Source organism: Nannospalax galili, unplaced genomic scaffold, assembly GCF_000622305.1.
Source record: "Nannospalax galili isolate Female #2095 unplaced genomic scaffold, S.galili_v1.0 scaffold339, whole genome shotgun sequence".
NCBI classification, from domain to species: Eukaryota; Metazoa; Chordata; class Mammalia; order Rodentia; family Spalacidae; genus Nannospalax; species Nannospalax galili.
The window spans coordinates 2,214,776-2,236,379 of record NW_008344185.1 but is presented as its reverse complement, the minus strand read 5'-3'; the positions used below and the strand labels follow the sequence as shown (position 1 = coordinate 2,236,379).

The 21,604-nt window shown below is 40.4% G+C and overlaps 2 protein-coding genes across 6 annotated transcripts in view; one reads left to right on the top strand and one right to left on the bottom strand.

Annotated features, from left to right (window-relative positions):
• Positions 1-21,407, bottom strand: part of Cdc20b (cell division cycle 20B) — a 68,152-nt gene extending 46,745 nt beyond the window's left edge. For all 3 annotated transcript variants that reach the window (XM_008840397.2, XM_008840398.2, XM_008840399.2), the window contains exons 1-3: positions 21,217-21,407; positions 20,869-20,931; positions 989-1,199 (exon numbers count right to left, since the gene is read on the bottom strand). In XM_008840397.2, the coding sequence (XP_008838619.1) occupies positions 989-1,199; positions 20,869-20,931; positions 21,217-21,279 (337 nt within the window). In that variant the 5' untranslated portion in view covers positions 21,280-21,407. The remainder of the gene's footprint in view (positions 1-988; positions 1,200-20,868; positions 20,932-21,216) is intronic.
• Gpx8 (glutathione peroxidase 8 (putative)) lies at positions 10,315-13,729 on the top strand. Of its 3 annotated transcripts, none has more exons than XM_029567063.1 (3): positions 10,315-10,588; positions 11,098-11,359; positions 13,204-13,729. In XM_029567063.1, exons 1-3 carry the CDS (start codon positions 10,385-10,387, stop codon positions 13,365-13,367), a joined length of 630 nt encoding a protein of 209 aa, XP_029422923.1. In that variant the 5' UTR covers positions 10,315-10,384; the 3' UTR covers positions 13,368-13,729. The 3 variants fall into 3 exon arrangements, with proteins under 3 accessions (XP_029422923.1, XP_017655446.1, XP_017655445.1); XM_017799956.2 differs by having other exon boundaries at positions 10,357-10,588; positions 11,164-11,359; XM_017799957.2 differs by lacking the exon at positions 11,098-11,359 and having other exon boundaries at positions 10,336-10,588.
• Positions 21,408-21,604: the final 197 nt, after the last annotated feature.

Below are 21,604 nucleotides of genomic sequence, written 5' to 3'. Positions count from 1 at the left end.
GTCAAGTGAGGTAACTGTTGTGAACCTACATTTCAATTATTTAGTGTGCTGTCCTTAGATTTCTGTATGAAGTCTTCCTTGTGGGCTCCTTCTGGGTGGGCTGTAAAATTTGCTGCTTTTGCTGCCTTTAATTTTAGTTGGCTGTGCCTGGTGGCACCCACCTTTAATCCCATGTTAGGAAGGCAGAGGCAGGCAGATCTCTGTGAGTTTGAAGCCAGCCTGATCTACATAACGAGTTCCAGGCCAGCTGGAGCTACAGGGAAACCCTGTCTCAAAAAGACAAAAAAAAAAAAAAAATTGTATTCTGTAAAACAGAAGCATACACATACAGTGGATAAACAAATTTGCATAAATATATTTGTACATCCAATCTTTATAAAAGTAGCCCTCTACCAGTGCAAGTCTCTGAACTATATTTAAGACACAACGAATGTGTGAGGCAAACTTGACAACCATTATACTACCGAAACACGACATGCAAACACGACAGTCAATGTGGCCTGTGGGAGCCTCTACACGTGGAGTACCCACATAAGGAACTTTGGCCTAATTTTGTGTACAAACTAAAACTAAAAGCCTAATTTAGGAATGCGCGCTGTGTAACAGCCAATCCCAGCAGCTTAATTCCATTCATTCACAGGCAGCCAACGAATCAGGCCACGTTCAAATGCTGCAATGGCAGTTATAACCAAGTTCCTGGGCCTTGCTTCCATTTCCTGTCCATAAAAGATGCCTGCGCACTTGCTGGATGGTGTTTTCTGAGTCTAATGGTTCTCAGGGATGCCTGGTTCCTGAGCCAATCTTTTACATTAAAACATAAACTTAATGTATAAAGCATTTTCTTTAGTACAGTTCTTTCATTACCCCTACCTTGAACATTTTCAAAGAAGAAAAATTGAAAACCAGTTGACTAAATATGATTCTAGAGTTACCAGACAAGGGATATAAATCTCAGAAATACATCTTAACACTTCAAAACTGGGCTCACGTAGAGTTAGGGTGTCTGCCTCTGGCGTTATTTTTAGCACTGATCCCATAGATTCAGGGAGATCGGCGGTGGAATCGCCTTCCAGATCGCTGGCTGGGCTTGGCTGCCATCTTGTGGTGATTGGGCTGCTGGCCACCGGAACTTGAGCAGACAACCTCTTCACTAAATTGTTCTTAAAGCTTGAGTACGTAGTGGTGACAGAGTTAAATGCCTGTTTAACAACAAGGAGAGCTTTAGGTTCTAGCAGCCTCCATGAAGCAAAAGTGAAAATTCCTTAAAATAGAATTGCATATTATTTACCTAGACCACCTACATATATGTACATGAGCTTTAACGTCTGTGACCCTGAAGAATTACATTTCTTTAAACACCAAACATCATTACATACTTAAAGCTTCTGCTCAAAGGTTTTTCGATATGCCAAACTAGTTGAGGAAGTAATTATATTTAAGGATTATCATCATTACATGTCAGTGTACAGCATATGAAATAATGCTGTGTAACAGATACTGTATCTGTTTCCTGGCTCTTCAGAGTTTCTGATTCTGATTTTCTGCCTGTGGACCATATCTAGGAAACTTCTGCACTCACACACACCACCACCCCGGTGAACAGTAAGGGAGGGAGGTGCTACCGTTGGAGGGGGGCCACTATTGCTCAAAGTTTCCTTGCTGTCCTAGAATTTAAATATGCATTTCAAGACAAAATGGTTTTGAGTTTAAAGAAGAAAAGAACAAATAAGCCAGCTGAGAAAAATGATCAAGAACCTTCACACTAGTAGTCTTGCAGTGCCTTGGCATGTCCATGTTCCTCTGACTTGGCAACTGTCACTCTGTCCATTTGAATGATTCTCACTTGGGATCTTGTCTGCCATTCTCTGCCAAGGTAACTCCTTCTCCACATTCACAGCTGGGTTCACCCACTCCTTTTTTCACAGAAATGTATGGAACATTCCCTTTCTCTCTGTTCCAGACTGGGTTGGCAGCCTATGTTAGGTCAAGTAACAGCCCCCCAGGATCTAGATCCTAATCCCCACTTATCAATATCACATTCCATGATAAAGGGGCTTTGCACATGAGTCTAAGATACAGATTGACTTGCATTGAGATGGGGAGACTACCCCAAATCATCCTAAATATATCATATGTCCCAATAAGAAGGTGGACAGAAACTGGGCTACACTAAGAGGTACTAGCACTGTGTTCACAGAGCAAAGATTGCAGTGTTAATGTCTGAAAGCCAGAAAATGCTAACAGTCACCAGAACCTGAAAGGGCCTCTCCAGGGGAGCCTGTGAAGGAAACAAAGTCTGCTGACACCTTGGCCTCTGCCCTGTGAAACTGGCCTTGGGCCTGGGCCTTCATAATTGCAAGACAAGAAGGGTATGTTTTAAGCATGGAGTTTGAGGTCATTCATTTCAACAGTCATAGAAAAGCTGATGCACAGCCCTTGATGGCCTTCCACTGCTCCAACAGAGCACCACCACACTGTGTTAATAAGATTTATGTGCCCATCACTCAGATATAGGCATTAGACAGTATAAGTTTCATTGCTATCCTATGAAGTAGGTACTATCATCTACCCCACTCTGCAGAGTTGGAAAATAAAGCTTAATGGAGTTGAGTCACATGAGCAAAGATGCAGAGCTAAGCAGTGGACCCAGGACTCAAGCCACTACATGCAATTGTGCAAACCTTAGCTTTGTGAGTACACTGTCTGGAATATGCAGTGTACAACCTTCACAACCAACCAAAGCCACCCAACCTGAGAACTCTGAGGACTTGATCTAGCCCCGGTGTTTTAAGCACCTATGTTCATTTTCCACGTTTCTGCTGAGTTTTATTCCTCTCCGACTATATTCTATATCCTGAAGACCAGAGGCTTGTCCCTCACTGTTCTGTTCTCAGAGTGTGCTGTATAGCTTTAGTGTCAACTTGACACACCTAGGTTGAGGGAGCCTCAATTGGGGAATTTCCTCTATTGGACTGGCCTGTGACCATGTCTGAGGGGCATCTTCTTGATGAGTGATGTGGGAGGGCCCAGCCCACTGTGGGTGGTACCACCCCTGGGCAGGTGGACCCGTGTTGCATAAGAAAGCAGGCTGAGCAGGGGCCAGGGGAGCAAGCCAGTAAGCAGCATTCCTCCATGGCCTGTGCTCAGCTCCTGCTTCCATGTTCCTGCTGAGTTCCTACCTTGGGCTCCCTGATGAACTGCGACCTGGGAGATGTAAGCTGAGTAAACCCTTTCCTCTCCAAGTTGGTATTGGTCAGAGTGTTTTGTCACAGCAGTTAAGAAACAGAACTAAAACACAGAGCATAGCTCAGAGATTGGCATTTAGGAACCCTACAGTGAATTGAGTGGATTAACTTCTTCCCCTAAGAAGGCAGAAGGGATTTAAGAAAGAATCCAGAGGGTAGGAACAGTTATTTTTCTTCTTCCCCATTAGGAACACTTTTCAAGTTGTATAAAACACACTTTTTCGCAAAAAGTGGAGAACAATGCAAATGACACAGTGAGAGTGCTAGAATGTAAAATAGGCCCAAGTATCTCCAGCTAAAGGACACCCAGCACACCAACAACACTTCCAGAACTGTTCTTGTCGGTGATCTCTGAAAAACACAAGAAAAACACTCCCCCCAGAAAATTGTTTTTTCTTGGTTTCCCAGTAAGAGGAACAAGTGCCCCAGGGCAAGATAAATGAGGGATGAGAGCTGTGAAGAAAGCAGAAGATGAGCACGGGTGCTTGGAGCACAGGGACTGGATGGATTTGTCAGAGCGCAAACTTTGGCAGGGTTGTTTCAGTTGATTGTGAAGACTGTGCTCTAGAGGGTGTCACTTGCACAAAAAATAAGACAGCAGTTAATAGTGTGATGAGATTACTTTTTTATTTATTTTTAATGTGTGTGAGTGTATTGCCTGCATGTATGTGAGTGCACCCATGTCGTGCAATGCTGCGGAGGTCAGAAGAGGGCTTCGGATTCCCCTGAAACTGGAGTTAAGGACGGTTTGCAGCCACCATGTGGGTGCTGGGTATCGAACCCGGGTCCTCTGCAAGAGCTCTTAACCACTGAGCCAACTCTCCAGCCCGAAATTACTTTTTTAAAAGATCAGTGCAAAGTTAGGTCCCATTAAGGGAAAAATTAGAGGGTCTGGAGAGATGGCTCGGCATATAAGAGCATGCACTGCTCTTGCAGAAGACTCAAGTTTGGTTCCCAGCACCCATGTCCTAGGGCTGACAGCCACCTGTAATCCAGCTTCAAGGGATCTGATACCCTTTTCTGGCCTCTGTGGACCCCTGAACAGATGTGACACAGACATACAGATGCACACACTCACATGCACATAAATAAAAATAAATCTTTTAAAATTATTTATGTATTCATTCATTTTTATTTTATGTGTCTGAGTATTTTGCAAGCATTATGTAAGTGCACCCATGTAGTGCACTATGCAGTGACCATAGACCAGTGACCAGAAGAGGGCATTAGATTCCCTGGAACTGGAGTTACAGATGGTTGTTAGCCACCATGTGGGTGTTAGGAACCAAGCCCAAGGTCCTCTGTAAAAGCAGCCAGTACTCTTAACTGCTAAGCCATCTCTCTAGCCCCTAGTAAATCTCTTTTTTAAAGAGAAAGAAAAAATAATGTCTCAACTTAGAGCAAACAAAATTTCCTTGCTTTTGGACCAGTCAGAACTCATCTGAAAAACCATGCTCAGGCTCGGAATTGTTCTTTAAGAGGTGATCCACAGTAGAATGGATGAACTGAAGTATTCAAAAAATAAAATACTGTACAGTAAAAATGAACTGCAGCTACATACAACAAACACCACAAAGTTCCTAAAATATCAAGCAAAATAAAATGGAAAATGTCCAGTATAATTTCATTTAAGTAAAATTCAAAAATGTACTTAGGGATGCACACAGATAATGCTGTATGCAGTATGAAGAAAGGCAGGAAAGCATCTCAAAATCCAAAGATGGGTAGGGGTCCTATTAATGTATTCTATTTCTTGATCTGAAAGTTGTGTCCAACCTTTTGACCTTTTGATACAACATTATCATCTACAAAGTTCACACTCAAGAACTGCTCAATCAAATTACAAAAAAAAAAAAGGAAATGACAAAAAAAAACAATGTTTTTAACAAATTTGCAATTTTGTGTTGGGCCACATTCATAGTTATCCTGGGGCTGCAGGTTGGACTTGTCAGGTAGAATGTTTGCTTTGGGAGGAATGTGGAGGAAGTTCACACTGTATAGTCCAGGCCAGTCTTAAACTCCAGACTCCAAGTCTTCCTGCCTCTGCCTTGGATGAGCGTCACAGCATCTGACCAGAATGTTTTCTTCTAATTACTTTTATTAAGCTATAGATCTGTATCATATATTTTCCAGAATGTTTTTAAATTTAAAAATTATGAAAAGAAGAAGAGAAGGAATAAAAAAAAGGAAGGAAGGAAGAAAAGAGCTGTCTGAGACAAGATTCAAAACCAAGTTCACTGGGAAGCCAGGAACCTCAGTGAGAGATGTCAAGATGAACAGTACACATAAGGGTATATATGAGGGCCCTTGCTACATGGAGTAAGGAAAGCCAGGGTATTGATCCAGAAGAAAGAAAAATAAAGCTTCATGGAGCTTTGAAGCTATCTTCAAATATTTAAAGAAATGCAATTTATGAAAAGAAGCAAAGCTTACTTTGTATTCTTCCTTATGAAAAAAACTTGGACCAAAAAAAAGGAAGAGGCAAATTTTTATTGAATACAAGTAACTTTCTAAGAATTGGAACACAATTTGTCTTAACACATTGAATATCAAGTATAATACAGTCAGTCCTTCCATTAGGGATATACTTAGGTTATTTTGGTGTCATTTTAAAATGTTTTTAGCTTTTCAGTATTAATATAAAAGTTATCCATATAAAATCAATTCAAGTAAGGTAAATGAATTTATTTAAATTAAAATGTAAAGTCAGTAACAAATTATATGCAGATTTGGGAAAAACACAGAGGTGACACGTAGACAACCCAGCTTGGGAAACACGACTGTGGATTGTACTATTTCATCTTCAGTGTTTTCAAGGCTTTTGTTCTAGGACCTATCTCCTGCTGAGGAAATGCCTGTCGCATAGTTTTAAATGACTCAAGTATTTATTAATAGAGAGGAAGAGGAAGATAAGAAAAATAAGACAAAGGAAGGAAAGGGATGAAGCCCATCAGCTCAGCCCATCCACCTTGAGTGATCACATCATGGTGACACTAAACATAAAGGAATTTGGAGCCAAAGAGAAATAGAAAGGCACCTAGAAAGGTGAAAAATAAGGTCAGGAAGTCCCAGAATGCAGCAAGCAAGAAAACAGAAATGAAGATATCCAGTGACGAATGACCTAACACACAAATATTCAGTGGGTGGGGAAAGACTGGACAGTCCCGAAAAGGCATGCTGGTGATGGAGTTCTGTGAGACTCTCATGACAGGACCAACAAAATGTCTCATCAGGTAAAGGTGCTTGCCACTAAGCATGTCAACCTGAGTTCTATCCGCAAGACACATGTGGCAAAAGAACAGAAGAGACTCCAGAAAGTTGTCCTCTGGTCACCAAAGTACTATGGCACATGAGCACCCACACATATACACACAAAAATAAATAAATGTAATTTGAAAAAAGAATCTCATGACAAAGACAGAAGTAACAGATGGTCCAGTAGCTCTCTGTAAAGTTCCTCCTCTGCCCTTCCACAGTCCTGACCCCCAACCAGCCCCAACCAATGCAGTTACATTCTTGCCGTGAATCACTTCAAAATTAGGATCTCAACGTGAACAAGTCCCACACAAGCTTAAGCCAGACAAAATCCCAACATAGACTTGGGGAAGTGAAGTGGGTAGGAAATCCCAACCCACCACCTCTCCACCTCCCCAGTGCTGGGATTAAAGGCATAAACCACCAATGCTAGGTTTGTCTTGACTTTTTGCTCTACAGACTTCGGGCAACACCCTCCAGATAAAAACATTTTGTTGTTTTTCTCCGCACCCGCCCTCTCTCAGCCCTTACAGTGTCTTAAAAAACTCAGTCTCCTGGTTGAACAAAACTCCTTCTCAAGAACACTGGAGTAATCTCACCCCCTCTGTTGTCTTCTAAATAAACATACTCAACTATTACAAAGAAATGGTGTGATGAATATGAAAGACTTTGGTTAGGACGCAGAGAAAGTCCTAACTTCTGTTCTCAGTAGCTATATTCACTAGTTCTGTGATCTTAACTAAATTATTAACTCCTTCACATTAACAATTATATGTATGTGTATATATAAGAAAATATAAACTAAAGGAGACTGCATTCAGAATGAAGCTCATAAGCAAAAGTCATTTTCTCTAAGCAAAATGCAACACAATGTTAAAAAACACGGGTGATTTACTTAGTGCCAAGCTATCTAGAGCTTTTTTTTTCTAATTTTTTTTAAAAAATTATTTTATGTGTTTTGCCTGCATATGTGTAAGTGCACCGTAGTGATGCAGTGACTGAGAACAAAGAGGGTGTCAGATCCCCTGGAATCGGAGTTAAGGACAGTTGTTAGCTCCCATGTGGTTGCTGGGATTTGAACCCAGGTCTCCTGATAGAACAGTCAGTGCCCTTAACTGCTGAGCCATCTCTCTAGCCCCTACCCAGCTCATTATAATTCCATTTCATGTGTGTTCCCATACCTCCATAATTGATTTTCATTTCTTTGTAGGCTGGCTCCTTCACTGGAACTTTACTCTCACCTTTAGCCACATTTCAAAAAACAAAACTATGGCCAGTAAGATAGCTCCGAGGGTAAAGGCACTCGCCACCAAGCCTGATGACCTAAGCTCCATCCCTGGGAGGACCTACGTGGTAAGAGAGAGCTGACTCCCACAAGTTGTCTCTGGATGGGCCACACCCATGCTGTGATATTTAGGTACCTGCACATGATTAATCAATCAATCAATGTAAAAGTTTTTAACTAAATAAAAATTTTTAACATGTTTATCTATAGTGAATTTTGAGACCTGCTTATTTATCAGCCTGCTGGCTGTACAGCAGTTGCTTACAGGCTTATACAGTATACTTTTAGACTTTTCAAACCCATTCAGCTCTGGCTCACTTGATTTTCCATAGAAGAAACTAGCATCACAATTTTCTCAAAGTATCACCCTATGTAGGAGGACCTGTGGGAGGAGTGGTCCATCAACACCCCTCCCAGAGGTAACCACTCTGTCTCCTGCTCTCAAAGCAGTTATATTGGATCGGGTTCACATGGTTCAAATTATAACAGCTGTTCTATGGATTTAGCTTTCTAAAATTTGAGGTCCAAATCATTTGCTTGGATTGCCTGAGGAACTGGCTAAAGGATCTAGCGTATTCATGGAGACATGAAACACATCCTTTTTGGAACCAGAAAATGATTCCGGTCTAAACGGTGCATAAGTCATGGGGGTGGGGACTATAAAACTGGAGATTCTAATTAGGAGGTCTGGGATGGGGCCCAGGTGAACACACATGGGGGCCCAGATGAATACAGGTCCCAGGATCCCATCTGCAGAGCAAGGACAAAAAGGCTGAGTAACAAAGGAATGCCACTGCACAGTGGAAGTGCAGAGACTCTGAACAGCTCAGTCAGACTACACCAAAGTAAAACCATCGCACTTAGGAACTCGGCACATTCTGGGTACTGTTTTGTTCTTTACTAGAAATACGTTTAAAAGATAATACTTTCTGCATAATAGTTTTTCTCTATTGTGTCTGTTTTTGTTTATGTGGGTTTGGTGGTGGTGGTTGGTTGGTTGGTTTTTAGGTTTTTGTTTTGCTTGTTTTTATTTTTGAGACAGGGTCTCTCTGTGTAGTCCAGGCTGGCCACAAGGCCACAATCTTTCTGCTTCAGCCTCCAAAGTGCTGGGATGACCAGCATGCCAACATATGCCACCATACTCAGATCTATTATATTCTTATCAAGCAATGGGGGAGGAAATAAGTGGTTTCTCTTGCTGGTTTTACCTAGATTAAGCCTCAACTGCAGGCTTTGTTCAACTAACCCCCAAACACATACACCACAGCAGTTGGAGAACAGGTCTTCTAAAGCTGAACCCAGTAGTGATGGGAAGGCCACTCCCACAGCTTCTTGGCTCACTTCAGACTCTGGAAACACATCATGACACCGATGGTCAGGCTCAAGTGGACAGCACCTTAGTTTAGAACTTACTATGTGGTAAACAGGTCAGATTCTAAGTTGACTGAAGGAACCATGGATTTTAGGATATTCAGCCCTCAAATGCCTCCCAGTTCTCACCCCTAAAATCTATGATCATCAGAGCATAGTTAGGCCTCATGGAGCAAGCCACAGCTAAAGAGAAAAATAAAGATTAATTAATTAATTAATTAATTAATTAATTAATTAAAGCAATTAACGGGTGTATCCATGTAGAGGTGGGTTTGCAGTTTTTGTTTAGGGTTCGTGACTGAATTCTTTTATTTAGCTATTAAAACATTGCTTTATTATACAGTCTAATATTTTCCCATCTATAGGTTGGAACCCATTGGTGAGCCATAAAATCATTTTCATAGATCAGCACCATGCTGTCTCAAAAATGCCATGGACGTGATTACATCGCTGTTCAAAGAATTAGTTCATGAAACTTCTCAATGTTGTATCTGTCTGTATTTGTCTGTGTATGAGTGTGTGCACGAGATGTGTTTTCAGTTATGTTGTAAAGTATGTATCTTGCCAGAGGTTGTGACAAAAATATGAAGAAAACCCCCACACTGGGCTATATTTTCTGATGGGACAGGGTGTAATGCTTCATTATTTTCTGTTTTCTCCATATTCACCTGGCATCTGATTGCCTTCGCTAGATGAAGTCAGAATAAATAGAATAGCCTTTTCAGAATTTCGCTGCTCTATTTAATTTTTTTTGTATTCAGATAGTATGCTCAAACCATACATAAAGCATTAAGTTCCTGCAAGTCACATGTCACAGTAACAGGCCGCATTAATCTACCCTTTAAACTATTCCCTGGTATTCTGCACCAGTCCTCCACAACCAAACCATTGCTCTCTAAATGGGATGCCGAGCAGGGCAATGAGCATTTGTATCCGAATTACAAGAGCACCATCTTCTGGTGAAATGTTTTCTTAGTAGGGAGGGTGGCAAGCAGTTAAAACTATCCTGATTTTTCTGGCAAAAAGAGAAAAAAAAAATGAAGTTCCATCACAGATATGTTGAAATTTTGACACGTTGTTTCTGACTTTGATTCTTCTGGAAAATGTTCTTCTATTATTTATAGGAGCTCATCTGTCCTTCCGGTTTTCCGTTAAACTAAGCGGGGTTTCAAGTTTCAGCTCCTCCTTGAATTCCAGCCTGCTGAGACTCTCTCTTTAATCATCCAAAATGGAGTCTTTCGCTGCCTACCCATTAAAATGTTCCGGGCCCAAAGCAAAAGTATTTGCAGTTTTTCTGTCTATGGTTCTGTGCACCGTGATGCTCTTTCTGCTACAATTAAAATTCCTAAGACCCAAAATCAACAACTTCTATGCCTTTGAAGTGAAGGATGCCAAAGGAAGAACCATTTCTCTGGAAAAGTTCAAAGGCAAAGTAAGTTCTGATTTTCATTTTTATTGCTCTTCAGCCTCTCTACTTACTATCTTACTAGAATACAGTTTTTGCCATTACAGTCATAAGTTAGCATTTCGACTTCAAAGCAATGTTATTAGATGCCATTTATCAGAGTTCTAAGAGCTTTTAGCTTCTAACCTACAATCTTATTCTTTTTCTCAAAAGATGTTTAAAAGTTTGTGGTGGCTTAATGCTCTGTTTAATGCTTTGTTATCTAGAAAATGCTTATTGTGACTGTGGTGACATCCATTAATAGAAATATTATCTCTATAATCCAACAACGTTAAAAAGAACTCTGTCAGAGTTTAACCCATTCTGCGTTATGGTTTCCAATAAAATTGAATCTGTCTAAAAATATATATGAAATATTTTAGAGGTTATAGTCTCCCAAAATGGTTTAGGATTTTAACTGCTTGCAGGATTTTTTTTTTAATCTTTTGCTTCTCTTTCCGGTTGGGTTTTTTTTTTTTTTTTTCTTTTTCCGGGAGGTTTCCCTAGTTGTAAACGTGGCTAGTGACTGCCGGCTCACAGACAAAAATTACTTAACCCTGAAGGAGCTTCACAAGGAGTTCGGGCCCTATCACTTCAGCGTCCTGGCTTTCCCATGCAATCAGTTTGGAGAATCGGAGCCCCGGTCCAGCAAGGAAGTAGCATCTTTTGCAAGAAAAAACTACGGAGCCACGTTCCCCATCTTCCACAAGATTAAGATTTTAGGGCCTGAAGCAGAACCTGCATTTAGATTTCTTGTTGGTAAATATCTTCCGTGCCTCAACAATACAATGCTGTTAATTACCTTTCATTTAATATGCTATATATAGACCATATCTCCTATTTCATTTAAAATAATTTATTGGGAAAATTTCATAAAACTATCAAAAGAACCAAAACCTCATCTTTTGTAGCTTTCTAGAAGTTAGGCATTCCTAGAATCAATGTTCTGACTTATTAGATGGCACAAGAATTGTGCTATGATGTGTGTTATTCCCTATGACCATCTTCTTGAAGATATCTGAAATGTGACCATAGCTATTTTCACTGAGTATTTTAATTTGCCTATAATTTAACTGGCATTTGGGGCAATGACCCTCCTCTTTATTAAAATCTGCACATTTCATGAATATTTATGATTGAGAATTAGTAACTGAACATATCTTTGTGGTTAGTTTTTTACTGGCCTTTTATTGGAGACATTATCCTCAAGGTTGACCATGTCAGTTTACTAGGGTTGTGCTGAAATTCAAAACAGAAATAGCTTTTTTTTTTCCAGAGATTAGTAATGTTAGGCATTCTCTATAAGCTAGCCACAGACATCTATTTAAATTATGCCTAACAAACAATGAATAGCAACCCGTGTGAAGACTTCATTGCTTTTATTTCTGGGGTACACTAGAAAAAAAAAGTCTAGAATAAGTGCCCTTCAGCAAATCATTCCTCGGTCTCAGCAGCCAAGCTCCGGAGCACAATAACTCACAGCTCCTTCATTATTACTAAAACAGCTTGTGGAGCCACACTCACCACACATAACCAAAAAGATAATAGGTTTCACTGAACTTAGACAAGGATGGCAAGAGAATCCAAGGGTCAAGAATACAAATTCTGGACAAACAAGGTCCAGATATCAGCTCTAGCTCTGCCACTCACTGGCCACATGGTCTTGAGTTCAGGCCTCCATTTTTCTCATCCACAAAATGGTGATAATATCCATGTCCAAGGGTTGCTAGGAAGATTAAACCCATTGAACCCATTTGAAGCACTGAGCATACTTCATACGCATATAGTAAGGACTTGATGATTTTAGTTTTAGTTACTATGTTTCTTATGTTCATCAATAATAGGAGGCTAAATCCTGAATGATATCTATTTTAAAAATCCATATTTCTTACATAAATTAATATTTATCAAAAGAATCATAATTTCTCAAAGTGATCATTTAAAGTCCTTTGCCATTTTCAGCTACATAATATGTAACAATATTAAAAACATGAAGCGTAACTCATGCCTTGCTATTACCAAGGAACTTTAGGACATTTTACATTTAAAATTTTTAAGAACTGGCTGGACATGGTGGTAAGCACCTATAATCTCAGTACTAGGGAGATGGAGGTTTGGCGAATCAAGAGTTTAAGATGAGCTTTGGCTATGTAGTGACTTTAAGGCCAAACACCCTGTCTCAAAAACAACAACAAAATGTTAAGAGCTGAACATTAAACTCCTTAGGTCTCTCTGGATCCTGATGTACTCACCTGTTGTTTGTTAATCCTAGCACCCAAGAGACTGAGTCAGGAGGATCACAAATTCAAGTCTAGCTTGGGCTGCATAGCAAATCAAAAAGAAAATTTGTTTAGATCTACAAATCTGAAATCTACAATTTGTTTCATTTCCTGAGTCTAAACAAGTACAGCTAATATGAAGTCATCAAGTACAATGAAAGTGGTTACTCAAACCTTGAGCTCTCTGCTTTGTTGGGTGTTTCATTTTGTCTTATTATGACAATCCTAGAATCTGATTCTAATATTTATTCAGGTAATAAGAAAAATAAAAATCTTGACAACGAATAAAATTATGCTCACGAAAATATATTCTGGGCATTTTAGATTCTTCAAAGAAGGAACCAAGGTGGAATTTTTGGAAGTATCTGGTCAACCCTGAGGGGCAAGTTGTGAAGTTCTGGAGACCAGAGGAACCCATTGAAGCCATCAGACCTCACATATCACATCTGATTGGGCAAATCATCCTAAAAAAGAAAGAAGATCTATGAAGACACCACAGAGTAAGTCCAGTGCAATAGAACAGAAATGTCTCTAGAGGATTCGGTCTCTTTTTAAATTCTTTGACAAATATAACATTAAGATTGTATTTTATGGCTGTCTTACTAATCAGTGGATTGGACAATGGATGTCCCCAGGAAAATAATGCTACCCAAAGAGGAAGAAAAAAGAGCAGCCAACGAATCAAAACGGAGTGCCAACATACTTCAGTACCCTATTGATCAACTTAATGGGAAAACCTATTCCCAAGGTCACTATGTGGAATAAAAAACATTGTGTGACTGAAATTTTTGGAGTGACTATAAGTGGCCATATTGATATAATAAAACAAATGCTGGAAAATGCAAAATAAGTGCGTTCAAATTCTTATACGTGTTTGTTTCAAATACAGTTTTAGTTTTTTGTTTTGTTTTTTCTTACATAGGTTTCTAGTGTTCCACTGAATGTAGTCAAATAGTGGCTTTTCAATATTTGAAAAAGGCCACCAGCATTTTCAGCCTCTATTAGTTTTCTAGAAGCAATTTAAGGTACATAAATAGAATAATGTTAAGTAGAAAATGCCAACTAAAGGAAAAAGGATATGTGTGGTCATTTAGCTTGGCTTCAAACAGGTTGATTTGGGCTGCTAATATACTCAAACTAAATTTTAGTCATTTGTAGAAAATTTAATGCTGTCTCCTTCTGAGAGCTGAAACAGTGAAAATCACCTTCAAATAGTCAAAACACCAAGGCAAAAAGAGTGATTGCAATCACACCAGTCCTAGAATTCTAACATGTGGACCTTTTCATACAGACACTTGCGCTTTTTCTCCCAGAGTCATGGCCTTTATATTTTGTCATCCTTGTAACTGATTAACCAACCTGCCAAGCTGATGAAGGTAAATTATTGCATCTGTGAAATACGTGTTCATTACATTAAAGAACTAAATTTGAAAGAATACTTGCATATGAAAGTACAGTCATGTAAAAGTTGTCTAAAAAGTATTCAGTCTAAATAACCATGACTGACTCCCAGTTTGGGCCTGGGGAGTGCAAGCAGAGGTATTTTTGTAGTGAGTTCACTATTGTCATCATGGTATATGGTTCTCTGTGTTTGTAGTAAAGTTCTTAGAGACACACACACACACACAAAAAAAAACATTTCCGGTGGTGTCTCTGCTTCGGGGTCTATCTATCTCCAACTACACAGGTGCCAATGTGTTTAGTGAGCTCTTTGGAGTTGATGAAATACACTTTCCACTACAGGTGGCAAGATCTTACACGGATAGCCTCAGGAATACCCAGATTTGTGTGTTTGGGGACACCTCTCACCAGCTGCATGACTTCAGTTGCCTCACCTACAAAGTAAGTGGGGATCTGACAGAACAGAAAGGTCCTCCCAACTCTAAACATCAAACAGCATATCGCCAGTGAATAAATCATAACCTGGACTGTTGGCAGTGAAACACCACTGAGGTCTGCCTGTCTTTTGCAATGCTACCCTCCCCCCACAAAAGCCTCTTTATTAGCAATCTGGATTCTGGACTTCTAAGCAAAATTTTGACCAGGGAAACTTCCACCACACATGTACCAAGTGTTGCTTCCCAAGCACACTTGCCCTATGCTCCCACTCATGACTTCCCCGAGCACTTAAAAGCACTGCCCTTGTGTCTCCATATGCTCATATTAGGGGTATAAATGGAACTGAATGAGCCAGTGCCACATAGTGGGATGAATTGTCAGATGAATGTCCAAGAGGGATGGTAACCTTAACTGTCCCAGTGAATGTGATTCCAAAGCCTGCCTTAGATCACTGCTTCTCAGGCCAGGTGTGATGGTGCAAACTTTTAGTCCCGGCACTTAGGAGGCAGAAGTAGGCAGATCTCTGTGAGACTGAGGCTAGCCTGGTCAACATAGGGAGTGCCAGGCCAGCTGGGCTTACAGGGAGACCATGTTTCAAAAAAAACAAAAAAAAAAGAGTCAGTCACTACTTCTCTCCCAGTCCAAATAAACAGTTTCTTCTTTGACTGTCTCCAAGCCAAGCTGCCTTATCATACCCACAATCTGTATAATAGCCAATCTCCTCTTGCCCTCCGGAAGGCAAGGCAGGCAGGTGGGAATCTGGAAAATGTACTATGAATGGTCTTGACAGAAAAAGAAGCTCAGGGATCCATTCAGGGTTCTGTAACATTCAGTTGATGTGTGCTGAAGAAAGAGGAGAGTCTGTTGCTGGTGTGCCACCACTCAACTCAGAAATCACACATGAACACCACTGCATAAGCACACAGAGGAAAAACTGCATCCTGTCTCGGCACCAGAAAGTTCCCAAAACAGACTGATGCCTAAATTATGTAAAGTGGTGGTTAGCTGTCATCTTCAATGCAAAACAAAAGGGTGAGTATCTTAGCTGAGGTAACTAATTCACTGGCTCAACATTTGTTTGGGTTTGGTTTGGAGGAGCGAAAGGAGTGGTCCATCCTGACTGCTGATCACCTAATCATGGCAGATACAACAGCACAGAGGGCTAGAGATTGAGATAGGAATTCTCCCTGAAAGTTGCACTATAATGCATAATAAGTATATCTATAATAGATATATACATATATACATAACTCTGAATAATTTTAGTATATATAGTGAATCTATTGTGGTGGCTGGTAAACATTTATAGACAGGCTCTTTGGAGAAGGAATACTGACTTGCAGATGCACCAATTCTATAACCTAAATGTTCCCATATGGCCACCTTCAATCTACCAATGATTTAATGCCTAGCTCAAGTTTTCTGAAAATGTATTACTTCTCACTGACTTCAGCACAAACTTCAGCACACCAAAATTCCTAAAAATGTACTTGATAAAGGTGTCATAAGGATCTCCAAAGAAAGAGGTCTACATAAAAAATGTATCAAATATACTCTGATCTTATCAACACATTTTGACAGACTACATAAAAATGTGGAGTACATGCAGTTTCTGAATTATGAAAAGCTGCTAACAGAACACTGACCTAAATGTACTGCCTGCAGATAATCTCAGGTAGGAAAGTATCCTAGTAAAAAGGACAAGGAAAAAAGAGAAGGCGTAGAGCTGTAGGAAGGGAGGGATGGGGGGTATGGGGAGAGGGCGAGAAATGAGAATAGGGAGGGGAGGTGAAGGGAGGGAAGAACAAAGGAGAAAGAAAGCCCAAGAAGGAAACAAAAAACTACATTCTCTGTATTTGCTTTCTTTAAAAAGATTAATAGTGTTTCAAAGGACTGCTCTGCACGAGCTGAAGTACTGAGTGGCCCCTGTACAAAATATGTTAGTAATGTTCGAGAGAAAAATGCCAGGGAGCCGACACTCTATCCATATTTAGTCCTCTGATTGTTCTTTATTCATGGGATAAAATTCTTTTATGCCTAGAATCTAATCCATCCCACTCTTCCCCTTCCTCCTCCCCAGACACTGCTGGACCCATAGCTGGCAGAGAGATCCATTATCTTTGGGAGAGGGACGAGGATAAATAGCAGCAAGAAGAAATTAGGAAGCTACAGGGAGGTGGTGAGAAAAGTTTCCATCTCCAGCACTGTGAAGAGCAGTACAGTCTAGGAAACACCCAGCGGAGCCTCCTCCCCACTCCCGCATCCCAACCCCCTTTCCTCTGCTGGCTCCTTCCCTTCCCCTTATGGACGCTCCTTTTCCTTCGTGCTCCCACAGAACATTGTTTCATTGGATTTATTAGTTTACCTCTTTTTTTCTTTTTCTTGGGTTTTATTGTTTGGTTTGGGGGTTTTGTTTGTTTGTTTGTTTGTTTAATGATAATGGTCTCAAGAAGACCAAACTAGTCTCAAACGTTTTATGTAGCCAAGGCTGGCCTTGAACTCCCAAAGCACCTCCCTTTACCTCCTAAGATTTCAGGTGTGCATTATCATGCCTGGCCTTTTCTAATTTATATCTTGATTTTTCCTCTTATCCTCTGATTACTTTATGTTTCACTCCATTCTTTTCTTCATTTCTTGTATCAATAACAAAGAATTAAAGAATAGCTTTAAGTAAACATTCTTGGCTGTGTATATAAATCAGTGGTAGAGTGCTTGCCTAGCATGTGCAAGGTCCTTCGTTCCATCTCCCCATCCCAAAACACATAATGTATCCTACTTACTAAGTGTAAATATTGGTGTTTTATGTATTGTTCTTCAATTTTAAAAAAGAGACAAAGAAATCCATTAATTGATTTTATTTTTATTGACAGGTCAGTAACTATAGAAAATAACATACTGAAATTTAATCTTTAAAAAAAGATGAAACCATAATTGGTCAAACTGCTGAGAATAAGTGACTGTTAGTACTTGGCCCTAAATGGGACATTTACACTTACACACACCAAAGCTGAGGGAACATCACAGATGATGGTACAGAAAGAATGTAAGAGCTGGAGGAAGGGGAGGAGTGTTGCGAAACGCTGTCTTCTGGCCAGGACATGGTTGTTGCACTCATGAACTCACAACAGTTATGGTTGCCTGCACTAGATCAAGGTAGGCAACATTCCAGCATGAATGGAGGAGGAGCTCATGAGCTTTGCTAGCTGAGGAGCTATTGGCAGTTAATGGCTCCTGGGAGAAGGGGAATCATTTTTCTTCAGGGAGGTAGGGGCTGCTGGTAGGTTGCCTCTGTTCAGGTGGATGATCCCACACTCATGTACGTGCAAGCAGCACTAACTGGACTCAATGTGTCATTGAAAAAAAGAAAAGAGAGAAGAAAAGACATGGAGATGGAAGGAGAAATACTAGGGGAAGATCCAGGGGGAGTGGCAGAAGAGAATTTGGGAGGGAAATGATCAAGATACATTGTATTCATGTATGAAATTGTTAATAAATATCAATATCCCCCCAAAATTTTAAAATAATATTTACATAGATGGTAGTCTCAAACACAAAGACCCTAAAAATAAAATAATACTAGTAAACAACAAAAAGAGGATGAGACTGAGTAATAAAATGCAGATAAATCAATTAATAGTGTTCTAGGAAGGTTTAAATAAAATAAATAGGCCAGGCCACCAAAGTAAGTTCTAGTGACTTGCTGTAAATGTCTACATCAGGACATCAGATGACCAATATATCTGACTCTGTTCCATGGGTCATATGGCCTCCAACAAAATGAGGAAATCTTTTTTAAACAATATTTATGGCCAGTTCTTCCCTTTTGTGAGTTGGATTCCATGCTTTTCTCCAAATATTATATAAACCAACATGCGATATTTTACACCAAGTGAAGAATTGAGTCGAATACCCCAAATAATTCACCTATTTCCTCCCAAATCCAAAATATTCCCAATTTTCTTGGTTTTTCAAGTGAAAAATGCTTTAGTCTGGTGACTCCTCTGGAAAGTTACCTCAATTCTCTTTTTACCTGGTATATAGACTTGGTCACAGAGAACTAACCCTACTGCCATATTATGAAACTGATGGCCCAGAAAGAATACCAAAGACTTAGATGAAAACCCAGGGAAACATTGAGCTTTTCCATTGTATTCTATAATTTTTTATTTAAAAGATAACTGCATGACTTCATCATTGCTTTAATAATATCAAGAGTCCCAAAATATCACTGGAAATTTTTGAAGTAATTAGCTGTAATACTTTCATTATTATCTGTCTATTGTTCTATAAAGTAACCCAATAACAATCAATGTTAACCTAAATATATTGCTCTTCTTCATAGCAAAAAAAATCCACATTAATTTCACTCTGATGTTCATTGTATATGCAATAGGAAAGCAGTTGCATGTTAGCTGGTGCTGTTCACACACTTAACCAGCTAACAATACACTGCCAACCCATCACACACAGGTAATCAACGTCCTTCATTATACAGAAGCAAGTGGCACGATAGCTGTGGCTGCTGACTTGACCCAAAGCAGCCGGCTAATATATTGCCTACCTGATTCAGATCATCCCTGCTTTTCCATAGCCCATCAAGTCAAATGAAGTTTGTAACATGACAGACTGTGGCACACCTGTTTGTCTGTGCTCACAGGAGTGCCCCAGCATGTGTATGGCAGTCAGAAGACAACTTAAGGAGTCACTTCTCTCCTTCCACCCTGTGGGTTCCAGGGATCAACCTGAGGCCTACAAGCTTGATGGCTGCAGTAAGTGCCTTTAACAGCTGAGCCATCTCGTCAACACCAGAATATTCATCTTAATAGTTACATTGAAGAAAATTTATAGGCAAAACTTGTTTCTCCAAAAACTACAAGAAATAAAGTCAATATTTGCAAACCCTAGCTGGCTGGAACTTGCTATATGTAGAGCAGGCTTGTCTCCATCTCACAGACATCCACCTGCCTCTACCTCTCAAGTGCTGGGAGTCACTGCATTCTGAAAGTTCAGCTATGTGTTCAATTTTGAGTGTCATCACTTGGATATAGAAAAATGTATAAATTGGGGCTGGAAAGATGGCTCAGCAGTTAAGAACACTGGTTGTTCTTGCAGAAGACCCCGGTTCGAATCCCAGAACCCACATGACAGCTAACAACTGTCCCTAACTCCAGTCCCAGGGGACCCGACAGCCTCTTCTGACCTCCGCGGGCATTGCACGACACCGGTGCACTTACCTACATGTAGGCAATACATGCGTACACATGAAAAATAAAAATAATACAGCATTTTTAAAGTTTAAAAAAAGAAAAATGTATAAATTGTCTAGGAAAAAAACTGTTTAAAAGGTGATGTGTTTGAACTAAGAATCTAAGTTTAAAAGAAGGTGAGCTATACCTGGGCATAGTGGCACATGCCTTTAATCCCAGCACTCGGGAGGCACAGGCAGGCATATCTCTGTGAGTTCAAGGTCAGCCTTGTCTATATAGAGAGTTCCAGGCTAGTTGGGGCTACAGGGAGACCCTGTCTCAAAAAAAAAATATTTTTTAAGTGAACTATTTAAAAGCCTAAAGAGAAGTATGGTAAATGGTGATAATAAGAGACGTGAGTTATATGGGGCTTGTTTATGTGGACAAAAATGCTAAATTTGTTTTGCCTTTACACTGGTTTAAAAAGAAACTACAGACCTTTAGGTCAGGTCCTCCGGAGCAGAAATATCAACTCTTGAATCCACCTTTCAGTGGATGAGGTAAGAGCTATGGGTACACTACTTCTTGTTGTCCACTAGATGGCACCATTTCCATTTCTTTGTATGCTTCTGAATGAGGCAGAGTGGAGTGCAACCAGGAACTGTCTGGAAGACATCCTAACAGCCAACTATCGATGCACTGCCTACCTGACACACCCAAGCTTCATCCTCTGCTGTTGACCCAGAAACTACGAGTCACCATTCCATATGACTACCACAATTTTTCAGAATTCGTATCTTGAATTTCTTTAGTATATAATGAGACTCTGTACTTAAAGATATATTTTTCAATTCTCACGTGTCAAACCAGCCCGTAATTCCTGCAAATGCCTTATTTAGCAGCAAATTACATTTGCTCAAGATCAGAGTGAAGGCAGAGAGTGAGAGCAAGGCCGGGCACTCACCTTAAGGGAACCTTGACTTCTCTGCTGCCTCATGTCTTTGGCGAGCACCCGCATGATGTTCTCCTTTGAAAACAGCACACGGAGAGAGAAATGGAAATAAATTAGGAATCGTTAGGAAAATCATAACAGAAGATGTGGTATTTTTCTAAATCCTGACCTTGTCAAATATCATTCACTTTTCCTAAAGCAACCAGGCACCCCAGAACACAAATATCATGCAACTCAAAATTAAGACCAGGCTGTAGAATCTTGCAACACTTCTTGGTCCTAAACAGGTATTACGAACCGGGCTTTCTGCAAGATGCCCTTTGAGAGAGCTGGGCCAAGAAAGAAAAAGATGGTACTCACCCACAGCATCTCTTCCTCGGTCCGGATCTTCCGCCCCGCGGTGCGTTCCAGTTTCCACTCCATCTCCAGGTGATTTTGCAGTACCTGGAATTTGACCTCTCCTCCACCACTTCTGGTTTTCTCCCCAAGGCGCTAAGCCTGGCTTCACAGCCCCAGGCAAAACCCTAAAGTCCCATCCTCTGAGACCATCATATTTCACCGCCTACCTCTAAAACCCTCACTCCTCCCCCACGCTCCCAGAGCGGATTCCCGAGGGTACCCTTTAAAAAGCCCGCGGGGCGGTAATCAAAGCGGGAATCCCCCCCCCCGACTCGTCATTGGCCAGCGCTTCGATGACGTCAAGCCCAAGAGGGCTTCCCCAGCAGCCGGGCCGGGTTCTCCAGCCCGC